Here is a 12864-nt window from a genome sequence, read left to right as displayed (position 1 = left end):
GTGGCACATATACACCATGGAATACTATGCAGCCATAAAAAAGGATGAGTTCGTGTCCTTTGTAGGGACATGGATGCAGCTAGAAACCATCATTCTCAGCAAACTATCACAAGAACAGAAAACCAAACACCTCATGCTCTCACTCATAGGTGGGAATTGAACGAGATCACTTGGACACAGGAAGGAGAACATCACACACCAGGTCCTATTGTGGGGGGGGGGGGGGGGGGGATAGCATTAGGAGATATACCTAATGTAAATGACGAGTTAATGGGTGCAGCACACCAACATGGCACATGTATACATATGTAACAAACCTGCACATTGTGCACATGTACCCTAGAACTTAAAGTATAACTTTTTTTTAAAAAAGCATTTGGTTTTAAAAGGGAAACAGCGCATAAAAGTTCAGAAAATTTGCAGCCTGATGATGCAATCGAAAAGAAAAACCCATTTTCTGAGAAGAAATTCAAGCCTGCTGCACAAATTTGCAGAAGTAACAAGGAGACAAGACAATGGGGAAAATGTCTCCAGGGCATGTCAGAAACCTTCCTGGAAGCCCATCGCATCACAGACCAACAGGCCTAGGAGGAAAAAAATGGCTGTGTGCAGCCTAGGGACTTGGTGCCCTGCATCCCAGACATGCTAGTCATGGTTAAAAGGGGCTAGGTACAGCTAAGGCCGTGGCTTCAGAAGGTGCAAGCCCTAAGCCTAGGAGATTTCTGCAGAGTGTTGAGTCTGTGGGCACACAGAAGTCAAGAATTGAGGTTTGGGAACCTCCGCCTAGATTTCAGAGGATGTATGAAACCACCTGGATGTCCAGGCAGAAATTTGCTGCTGGGGCAGGGCCCTCATGGACAACCTCTGCTAGGGTAGTGTGGAAGCAAAACGTGGAGTTGAAACCCCCACACAGAGTCCCTACTGGAGCACTGCCTAGTGGAGCTGTGAGAAGAAGGCCACCGTCCTCCAGACCCCAGCATGGTAGATCCACTGACAGCTTGCACCATGTGCCTGGAAAAGCAGCAGACACTCATTGCCAGCCCATGAAAGCAGTCAGGATGGAGGCCGTACCCTGCAAAGCCACAGAGGCAGAGTTGCCCAAGACCATGGGAACCCACCTCTTACATCAGCATGACCTGGATGTGAGACATAGAGTCAAAGGAGATCATTTTGGAGCTTTAAGATTTGACTGCCATGCTGGATTTTTGACTTGCATGGGCCCTGTAACCCCTTTATTTGGCCAATTCCTCCCATTTGAAATCGCTGTATTTACCCAATACCTGTACCCACATTGTATCTAGGAAATAACTAACTTGCTTTTGATTTTACAGACTCATAGGCAGAAGGGACTTGTCTTGTCTCAGATGAGATTTTGAACTGTGGACTTTTGAGTTAATGTGGAAATGAGTTAAGACTTTGAGGTACTGTTGAGAAGGCATGATTGATTTTGAAAGGTGAGAATATGAGATTTGGGAGGGGCCAGGGTGGAATGATATGGTTTGGCTGTATCCCCACCCAAATCTCATCTTAAATTGTAGCTCCCATAATTCCCACATGTTGTGAAACGAACCCGGTGAGAGAGAACTGAATCCTGGGGGCGGTTTTCCCCATACCATTCTTGTGGTAGTGAATAAGTCTCATGAGAGCTGATGGTTTTATAACGGAAAAATCCCTTTCGCTTGGATCTCATTCTCTCTCTTTGCTGGCCACTGTGTAAGACATCCCTTTACTCTTCTGCCATGATTGTGAGACCTCCCCAGCCATGTGGAACTGTGTGTCAATTAAACCTCTTTCCTTTATAAATTACTGAGTCTTGAGTATGTCTTTATTAGCAGCAGGAGAACAGACTAATACAGGGTGATATTGCAAAAGTATTATCAAAGAAAGCATGATAGGGGGAGTGGAGATTTGGAGAACATCCTCCTACTACTATTAGAGAAACAGCCTTTGGAAAAATAGCTCAAAAGAAGCCCTTGGTGAAGGACGATTTTCCAGAGTCACCTGTATAGTTCTAGTTCCTCCCATACCATTGAGTCTCCTTTGAGAACTACTCTGGGAGGCTGAGCAATGACTCTGCAAAGATAATTAACCATAAACTAAATAGGGTACCTGTTGACATACACATATAACAGCTCGAGGATGCTGTGGCGTGTGTGTGTGCATGTGTGCATGTGCACCATAGACAGAGTGAAGGAAATGCCTTGCATTTTCTAATGAAAGGGTCTTAAGAAAACATCTGGTCCAACCTTATCCTAAATCCCTCCCTCCCCCCACTCACCCAACATAAATCATAGATAAGACCATAGGGAATTAGAGAAGCAATTTGATTAGACTCAAGCCATAAATCAGTTGAAATAAACTCCAATAAAGGGTCTTCTGGCATTTGTTTAATGTGCTGTTAACTCTAGCCCCACTTCATTACTAGACAGTATGTACAGCTTCAGAAGGAAAACACACACACACACACACAGGTGCCTTCTACAATTTCTCCATTCAAACTCGAAATATAAGAGTAAGAATTATCACAAGAGCAATTGTCTTTCAGAAATCTAAATAAATAGCAAAAGAGCCCATCTCTTGTCAGTTTGCAGGATGAAGTTGTGACTCGTGTTATTAAGTAGTGTTTTATGGAATCAGAAGTCTCTGAATCTATGCTGTTGAACCTCTTTCTTGAATTAGCAAGAACTGAATTAACTATATTAACTTGAATTAATTGTAATTTAGGTCCCCAAATCTATGTATCATGCCTTCAATCTCAGGCCCGCATGTCTGGAGGCAGATGTTTGAATGGCAGCACCTCTAGAGATAAGGTTAGCGCACGTGCCTGAATTGGAAACATTTTAGCCTTGGTGCCAAGAATTTATTTCCCTTTCTGTTTCTCTAGTTCTATGCAGTTTTAAAATTTGTTTTTAAACAATTTATAATAATTAAAGATCCTGCCTATTCTTTTTTTGAGACAGAGTCTCACTCTGTCACCAGGCTGGAGTGCAGTGATGCGATCTAGGCTCTCTGCAACCTCCGCCTCCCAGGTTCAAGCGATTCTCCTGCCTCAGCCTCCCAGGTAGCTGGGATTACAGGCACCCACCACCACGCCCGGCTAACTTTTGTATTTTTAGTAGAGATGGGGTTTCACCATCTTGGCCAGGATGGTCTCAATCTCCTGACCTCATGATCCGCCTGCCTCGGCCTCCCAAAGTGCTGGGATTACAGGCATGAGCCACCGCACCAGACCAATCCTGCCTATTCTTATAGACAACACAACTCTGGAACTTAGGATGTAGTGAAGTTTAAATATAATTGGAATAGTAGTTTCTAGTGATTTCCTGACTCCAAATTGCCACATTTGGTTTAGAATTTTGCATCACGGACTTGTCCACTAGAAAGAAACAATTCAATCAATTATAATAGAGACATGAGTTCAAGATTAACATCTTAATCCTACAGGGTGATGCCAAAGTAACTGTCATTTTGTTGAGCTACTAGAAAAAAAAGTAAAAGAACCCCTCAAATGACATTTTGACAAAAGACTGCCACAAGGAAACACTTTTTTTCCCCAAACAGAAATGCATAGGATAGAAATACCATAATGTCCTAAAAATCAGTATTTAGGTGAGACTCAAACATCACATGACCAAGAAGCAAAATAATTTGTGGAGTCCCCCTCCCCTCTCCAAAATTACTGTAATCTCAATAGTCCTTACCCTAGCATTGCTGAGATATAAAATTCATCAAATATCCAATGATGACAGCCCTGATGGAGAGAGAGCAACAAGGTACCTGTCTGAAGAACTCCTCCAGGAGTGACATTGTCCAGCGATGATGGAGGTCCCACGCTTTTGCTGGATGGCTAATATCTGCCGTATGCAGCATAAGGGATAAGGCTTTTGGCTTTTCAATGCTGTAAACCAAAAGCACCCAAACACATGATGACCACACTCTTCAGAACCTCAATAAGAGTTTTTAAAAAATTATTAAGTTTTTAATCTCTGTCGTTCTTCCATCTCAAACCCCACTTCAGCTAAATTGAGGAAGAGACATCATTTCATCCTACAACTGGGATACTCATTAACTTGGCTTTCATATTTACGGAATTGGACTCTCTGGACTCAAATCCATTTCTGGAATGACTGCATCCTTCAAAAAGACAGCAAGAATCCAAGAGTCACTGACTTTTATGTGTTGCCTCTGCACTGGGGATCTCTGATCATTTAATTTCCCACAGGGAATTATTTTAAATTCTCATTGGGGACAACTGATACTGCCTCTATTATTTTTTCAACCCTGATGAGAACATACCTCATTGTGATAGGTACAACTTTTATGCTTTCTCCTTCAAACATCACCATTGCATGAGAACACTCTATACAGTTGTGTTAAAGGAGATGCTGTTTAAAGGGATAGCCACATGGACAAGGACCCATTTAAACACCTATACAAACACAAGCACAAGCCGCAAGCACACTTACGCTTCTGGCTGCTGCAGAGCAGTCTTCATTGCTTTGATTTGTTGGAAGTGACAAGACATATCCGTGGCCATCACCATTTCAATTACCAAGGTTCGAAACTCCCTTTTAGAGACAACCATGGAGGGAAAAGGATGGAAGTCAAAATGGAAAACAAAATCAGTTTTTTTTGTTTTGTCACTGGTAATCAAAATCAGTTAACTATTTCTGACATTTCTCATCTAATTTGGGTCTTTAAGGTGAGCTTTTTATTTGGAATAAATGAAAGCTAAGGATTAAGGAAATCATTTATGAGGAATATGATACATGGAATACACATACCATTTGGAAAATTAACTCACAGGAAAAAATTCAATGAAACTGAAAATTGTGTTAAAATGCTCTTTTCTCCAAATGAATTCAGAGTTTTAAGAAAGAATTAACTTAAAAATAATCCTAGGAAGTAAATTGATAATCCATATTTCACATTGGATACAGGTAGTCCATCTTTTTAAAAATAGCTTGATTTTTTTAATAGAGTTTTAGGTTGACAGAAAAATTGAGCTTATAGTATAGCTAGTTCCCATATTACCTCTCTTCCTGCACAGTTTCCTTATTGTTAAAGTCTTGTGTTAATGTGGTACATTTGTTACAACTAGTGAACCAATATTGATTATGTTAACTATAGTCCTTAGTCTACCTTAAGGTTCACCGGGCAAGTTGCACACTTCTACCAGTTTTGACAAATGCATAATGCCATGTATCCACCATCACAGTATCCTTACAGAACAGATTCAGCACCCTAAAATCCCCTGTGCTCCTTCGATTCACCCCTCTCTCTTTTCCCTCACCCCTGCCAATCACTGATCCTTTTACTGTCTCTAACAACTTTATTGAGGTATAATTTACATAGAATAAACTGCTGAAAATTTACATAAATTGCAGAATGTAAGGAGTTTAACAGTTGAATAAGTTTTTGAAAATACCACTGTAATCATGATACCAAATATTTCCATCACCCTCAAATCTAGTCCCAGGCAAAGTTTGATCTGGCTCATGTCTATCTAAAACAGTTTGAATTTTCTAGTTTTATACATATGTATGTAAAGTATACACATATATGTTTAGTATATAATATAATATATAATATATTTCAAATATTTAACATATATTTCAATATTTACATATTATATACACACATATTTAATACATACATACACATATTTATTATATATATACATGTAGACATGCATATATACACATATGTACCATATATTAAATATGTGTGTATATATGTACATATGCATACATATATACACAAAATATTTTAAAATATAATGGATAATACATATATTATATACAGACATACACATTATATATTAACATAGATACTAGATATATACACACGTTTCTATGTATATACATAGACACATACACACATATATAAAATACAAAATGTTCTCTTTCTTTACTCAGCATAATGATTTACAATTCGTCTATATAGTGGTTCATCAATAGTTCATTTTCTCTTACTGCAGAGTGGTATTCTATCATATCAGCATACCACAATTTGTAATCCATTTACCAGCTAGCAGACATTCGAGCTATCAGATTCTAGTTTGGGACTATTGTGAATAAAGCTACTATGGGTATTCATACATAAATCTTTGTGTAGACACATACGTTTTCATATTATCTGGGGTGAATACCTAGAAGCAGAATGACTGGTTTATAAGATAGCTGAGTGTTTATAAGAAACTGCCAGCCTGGCATGGTGGCTCACGCCTGTAATTCCAACACTCTGGGAGGCTGAGGTGGGTGGATTACTTGAGGTCAGGAGTTCGAGACCAGCCTGACCAATATGGTGAAACCCCATCTCTACTAAAAATACAAAAATTAGCTGGGTGTTGTGGCGTGTGCCTGTAGTCCCAGCTAATCAGAAGGCCGAGACAGGAGAATTGTTTGAACCTAGGAGGCGGAAGTTGCAATGAGGTGAGATCATGCCACTGCACTCTAGCCTGGGTGACAGAGCGAGACTCAGAGAGAAAAAAAAAAAAAGAAAAGAAAAGAAACTGCCAAATATTTTTCAAAGTGGTTGTATCACTTCACATTTGACCACTAGTGTCTAACACTTTCAGTTTTTCTTTACCTACTCTAATCAGTCTTTAATTTCAGCCATTCTTCTGATGGATATGTAGTGGTATCTCATTGTGGTTTTAATCTACATTTCTTTGAATGACTAATTATGTCAGGCACATTTTCATGTACTTATATTCCATTTGTATACAATTTTTTTTGTTAATAAAGTAGAATAACATTTGTTTCTTAAAATTTTTATTATACATGCTGTATTCATGGAAAACCAAGATCTTTAAAGGAACTCAAATTAGATATAAATTATATTCAGCTCTGAGCTGGTTTTAAGTCATGTTTAGCATGGAAACAGTTAAACTGAAGCTTTCTTCTCCTTATAGGTTGCTATCATTTTCTTGATTTCCACAATAGCTTTCCCTGGATTCAGACCCTTAGGACAGGTCCTTGTGCAGTTCATGATGGTGTGGCAGCGGTATAGAGAGAACGGGTCCTGCAGCTTGGCCAGGCGCTCCTCTGTGAAGTCGTCTCTGGAGTCAATCATCCAGCGATAGGCCTGCATAAGAACTGCAGGCCTCAGATATTCGTCTCCGTTCCACCAGTAGCTGGGGCAGCTGGTGCTACAGCAGGCACAGAGAATGCACTCGTAGAGCCCGTCCAGTTTCTCACGCTCTTCTATGGACTGCAGATACTGCTGCTTGCCTTCCTGAGATTCATCCTTCTTCTTCAAATAAGGCTCAATGGATTTGTACTGAGCATAGAAGTTGCTCAAATCGGGAACAAGGTCCTTTATCACATACATTTGCGGAAGAGGGTAGATTTTTGAGACCTTATTGAGGTTGGTGTCAATCCTTCGGGTGCAAGCTAGAGTGTTGCCTCCATTGATGTTCACTGCACAAGAGCCACAGATGCCTTCTCTGCATGATCTTCGGAAGGTCAAAGTAGAGTTAATTTCATTCTTAATCTTGATTAAAGCATCCAATACCATGGGGCCACATTTATTAAGGTCAACTTCGTAAGTCTGCGTATGAGGTTTGTCTCCAGCCTTGTCTGGGTCCCATCGATAGATGGCAAATTTCTTGATACGGGGAGCTGCGGCTGCAGCTGTCTGGGCTCCTCGGGAGGCCTGCAGGCAGGCTGCACCAAGGGTTGTGGCCGGTAACCGGCCCCTCAAGGAGAGTACGACCACCGCCGCCATCTTGGCTCTTGACGTCAGCCCCACCCCTTAACCCCGAGGTCCCCATTTGTATACAATTTTTAGGGAAATGTCTGTTTCAAACCTTTCGCATTAAAAAATTGAATCGTTTTCTTATTATTGAATTATGAAAGTACCTTACACATTTTGGATTCAAAACATATGTAAAACATAAGTGTTGTGAATAATTTCTCCAATTTCTTGGCTTGCTTTTTTTTTTTTTAACGGTGTCTTCAAAGAGCAAAAGGTTTTAATTGTTATGAAGTTCAATTTATCATTTAAAAAATGCTTCATGCTTTTTCTGTCCTATCTGAGAAACCTCCATCTACTTCCAAGGACTTCTGGAATTCTTGCCATTTTAGCTTTTACGTTTAGGTTTACAACCAATTTTGAGCTATTTTTTGAATATGTTATGTGATAAGGGTCGAAGTTACTTTTTTCCCATTGTTCCAAAACCATGTGTTGAAAATATTTTCTTTTCCCCATTGAATTAATTTGGCACCTTTGTCATAAATCAATTGATGAGTCAATTTCAAAACTCTGAATTCTGTCCCATAGATACGTCCATCTTTCACCAAAGAAATGCTGCCTTGAATACTGTAACTTAAGCATGCTTTGAATCAAGAAATATGAGTTCTCTAACCTTGTTCTTCATTTAAAAAGTATCATTTTGCATTTCTATATAAAGTTTATAATAATTGTTGCAATTTCCAACATAATTCTGCTGGAATTTTTTTTTTTTTTTTTTTTTTTTTTTTTTGAGACGGAGTCTCGCTCTGTCACCCGGGCTGGAGTGCAGTGGCCGGATCTCAGCTCACTGCAAGCTCCGCCTCCCGGGTTTACGCCATTCTCCTGCCTCAGCCTCCCGAGTAGCTGGGACTACAGGCGCCCGCCACCTCACCCGGCTAGTTTTTTGTATTTTTTAGTAGAGACGGGGTTTCACCATGTTAGCCAGGATGGTCTCGATCTTCTGACCTCGTGATCCGCCCGTCTCGGCCTCCCAAAGCGCTGGGATTACAGGCTTGAGCCACCGCGCCCGGCCTCTGCTGGAATTTTGATTGGAATTGTATTGAAACAATAAATAAATTTTGGAAAATTTGACACCTTTACAATACCGAGTGTTCCACTACAGGATGACAGTATATCTCCCAATGTATTTAGGTCCTCTGTAATCAGCAATGCTATGTAATCTTTAGTGAACATGAGCTGCACTTGTTTTTGAAAGTTACTACTATTTTATATGTTTTGTGCTGTTATAAAAAATTATTTTATTTTCCAATGGTTTGCTGCTAGTCTCTCTCTCTCTCTCTCTATATATATATAGATAGATAGATGTATATATGAATATATGTATATGTATAATGTTTTTTACACTAACCTTGTATTCTATGACCTTGCAAAATTCATTATCAGTTCCAGTAGCTCCTTTACAGATCCTTAGGATTTTCTACTTAGACAATCATGTCATTTGTTATTAACATCTTAACAATGTTGATGAATGTAAGATCAAGAATCTTTGTCTTGCTCCCAGTCTCAGGGAAAAAACATTCAATATTTCACCATCAAGCTTGATGTTAGTTATAGGTTTTTCACATATGCCCTTTATCCAGTTGAGGAAGCTCCCTTCTGTTTCTGGCTTGCTGAGAGTTTTTATCATGAATGAGTGTTGAATTTTGTCAACAAATGCTTGTTATGTATCTATTAAGATGACTGTATGATTTTCTGTTTTTAAATATGGTGAATTCTTTTAATTAATTTTTGAATGCAGAATTAATCTTACATTCCTTGGATAAGCCCAATATATGAGTTAGGATTCTCCAGAGAAACCAATAAGATATATACATATAAAGAAAGAGATTTATTATAAGGAAGTGACTCATATAATCATGCAGGCTGACAAGTCCCAAGATTTGCAGGATATCAGCAAGCTGGAGATCCAGGACACCCAGAATTGTACTTCCAACTTGAAGGCTGACAGCTCAAGAACCAGGAAGAGCCACTGTTCTTGTTCAAAGACAGGCAGAAAGAATTCTCTTACTTGGGAGGGGGTCAGCCTTTTAGTTCTAGTTAGGCCTTCAACTGGTTGAATGAGGTCCACTCATGTTAGGAAGGGCAATCTGCTTTACTCAGTCTACCCTCTTATATGTTAATCTCATCCAAAAATGCCCTCACAGAAACAACAGAATAATGCTTGACCAAATATCTGTGCACACTGAGGCCCAGGTGAGCTGACACATAAAATTAACTATAACACAGGATATATTATCTTTTTAGTATATTGTTATATTCAATTAGTTAATATTTTACTGAAAATTATTATAACTATGTTCATAAAATACATTAGTCTTTAATATTCCTTTTATGAATTTTTTTGCCAGGGTATTTTGCATAGTATTTCTTCCTTCTCTAAATAAACTTGCATAAGATTGTTATTATCTGTTCTTTGCATATTTGATAGAATTCACCAGTTACACTATCCAAGGATGGATATTTCTTTGTGGGAATATTTTTGATGACAAAGTCAATTTTTTTTAACAGACATAGGATTGTTCAGACTTTGTTTCATCTTGTGTGAATTTTGGTAAGTTGTATTTTGCAAGGAATTTATCCACTTCATCAAAGTTGTCAAATTTATTGAGATAAAGTTGTTTGTAACATTTTCTCATGTATTTCATATCTGTAGGATCTAATATTGGTACTTTGTGTTCTCTCCTTTTTATTGACCAGTCTAGGTAGAAGGTTGTCAATCATGTTGCTCTTTTCAAAGAACAGCTTTAGCTCTGTTAATTTTTTTCTGTTTATTTTTTCTATTTTATTGATTTTTCCTTTTATCACTACTAATTACTTCTATCTACTTTGAATTTACATTACTGTTTTGTTCTAGCTTCCTGAAGTCATTGGGTTTGGAACTTTCTTCTTTCCTGCTATGGACATTTATAGCTGTAAATTTCCTCTAGGCGCTGTTTTAATAGTATTGCACACATTTTTAATATATTGCATTTTCATTCTTGATAAATTTGAAATGTTTCCTAGTTTCCTCTGATTACTTTTGATCCACAAATTATTTAGAAGAGTGTTAATTTTCAAATGTACGAGATTTTCCTAGATATCTTATTCTTATTGGTCTCTAATTTAAATCCATTAAGGTCAAAGAACATACTCTTAAAGCTTATGATATTTTAAAATTATTAAAACTTATTTTAAAATGTCCCAGCATGTGTACTTGAAAAGAATATGTATATTTCAGTTGTTGCATGGTGTTCTATAAATATTAATTAAGGCAAAGTGGTTGATGTTGTTCAAATCCTCTTAGGTTCTTACTGATATTTTTGCCCAGTTTTTCTATCAACTGCTAAGGCAAGAATGTTAAAACCTCCTATGATTGTGAAAATATATATTTCTCCTTTTTCTCCTATCAATTTTTACATTTTAAATTTTGGAAGTCTACAGTTACCTAATACTTATTTATGATTGTTGTATCTTTCTGATGACACTCTTATTATCGGAAAATCTCCTTTCTCTTTCACAACATCCTTTTTCTTGCAGTTCATTTTAGCTAATATTAATATCACCACTGCATTCTACTTATTCCTACTGTTTGGTACATCTTACATACTTTTACTTTGAATCTTTTAGTGTATTTATATTTAAAGTGTATCTCTTGTACAACTGCAGTTAAGGCTTGCCTTTTTATCAATTCTAATAAGCTTTTCCTTTTAAGTAGAATGTTTAGTCCTTTAACATTTAATGTAATTATTAATTTAGTGCATTTGGGTCTAGCATCTTATTATTTGTTTTCTGATTATCATCTTTGTTTTTTTCCCTTCGCAAAAACTTTTCTCCTTGAGATATTTTTTGTATTATTTATTTTTTAAATTAATTTTAATTTATCCACTGCTAAATGGTCAATTTAAATTTATCTTTTGATAAATGGGTAAACTTCAACAATTTTTAGCTATTATGGTTAATCTTTTTAGTGGTTGTTTGGGGATTACAACATACATCTTTAATTTTCTGTCTATTGTACAACTTTGTGTAACGTGTAAAAATCCTGCAACAGCACAGGTCCATTTACTAACATTAACTGGTCTTTATGTTATCATTGTCACATGTATTACACCTCTCTACATATAAGCCCCATGAGATGGTGTTGTAATTTTTGTTTCAAATAGTCAAATGCACAATTTAAATAAATGAAGAAAAATGGTCTTCTATATTTTCCCAGATATTTATCATTTTATTCTTTCTTAAAAGTCTGATTTCACTATATCATTTTCCTTCCAATAAATATTTAGATTTATTAATCTAAAATTAATAAAATATAAAATAACAAAATAATATTTTGAAACTACCTTAATGAAAGCTCTAAAGAAATTTCTTTAGTATCCCTTATAACACGGCTCCATTAGTGACACATTCCTGTTGTTTTCTATTATCTGAAAATAATTTTATTTCATCTTCATTCTTGAAGTTCATGTTCACAGGATGTAGTAGTCTGTGTTGGCTTTTCTTTTCTTTTTAGTACTTTAAATGAATTATTCCATTGTTTTCTGGCCTCCACAGTTTCTAAGGAATAGTCTACTGTAATTCAACTTGTTCTCCTAAATGTAATTTGTCATTTTTCTTTAATTTTATCTTTGCCTCAGCAGTTTCACTATAATATGTGCCTAGGCGTTCTTTTCATCAAATTTATCCTGTTTTAGGTTTGCTGAATTTCTTGAATCTGTCTGTTTATATGCTTGGCAATATTTGGAGACTGTTCAGTCATTATTCCTTCAAATTCTTTTTCTTTCCCATTCTCTCTCTTTTATCTTCTTCTGAGACTCAAATTGCCCTTATGTTTGCTCATATAAAATTATCCCACATGTCCCTAACATTCTACTCATTTAAAACATCTTTTCCTCTTACTTTTCAAATTGAATAATTTCCAACTTTGAAATTTGAAAATGAACTTTTAAAAGTCACTGTTTCTTTCTTCTGTCTTCTCTGCCATACACTAAGCCTATGTAGCAAATTCTAAATGTAGATATTTTATTTTTCAGTTCTAAAATTTGTTTTCATTTATATTTTCATTTTACTCATAAACCTTACCAAATTTTACTCAATATAAGCACATTTTTCGTTATCTCACTGAGC

The 12864-nt window shown here is 36.9% G+C and overlaps 1 protein-coding gene and 1 pseudogene across 13 annotated transcripts in view; both read right to left on the bottom strand.

Moving 5' to 3' along the window:
* PDE1C (phosphodiesterase 1C) overlaps positions 1-12864 on the bottom strand; it is a 571792-nt gene that overhangs the window by 88804 nt on the left and 470124 nt on the right. For all 12 annotated transcript variants that reach the window (XM_017876413.1, XM_017876415.1, XM_017876419.1 and 9 more), the window contains 2 exons: positions 4467-4568; positions 3778-3898 (listed from right to left, as the gene is read on the bottom strand). In XM_017876413.1, coding sequence (XP_017731902.1) covers positions 3778-3898; positions 4467-4568 — 223 coding nt within the window. The remainder of the gene's footprint in view (positions 1-3777; positions 3899-4466; positions 4569-12864) is intronic.
* Positions 6732-7768, bottom strand: LOC108532374 (succinate dehydrogenase [ubiquinone] iron-sulfur subunit, mitochondrial pseudogene; annotated as a pseudogene). The gene has a single exon (XR_001886427.1). The product of XR_001886427.1 is annotated as a succinate dehydrogenase [ubiquinone] iron-sulfur subunit, mitochondrial pseudogene (transcript).

Source organism: Rhinopithecus bieti, unplaced genomic scaffold (assembly GCF_001698545.2).
Source record: "Rhinopithecus bieti isolate Rb0 unplaced genomic scaffold, ASM169854v2 scaffold_10015, whole genome shotgun sequence".
Classification (NCBI taxonomy): Eukaryota; Metazoa; Chordata; class Mammalia; order Primates; family Cercopithecidae; genus Rhinopithecus; species Rhinopithecus bieti.
This window is presented reverse-complemented; position numbering and strand designations above follow the sequence as displayed.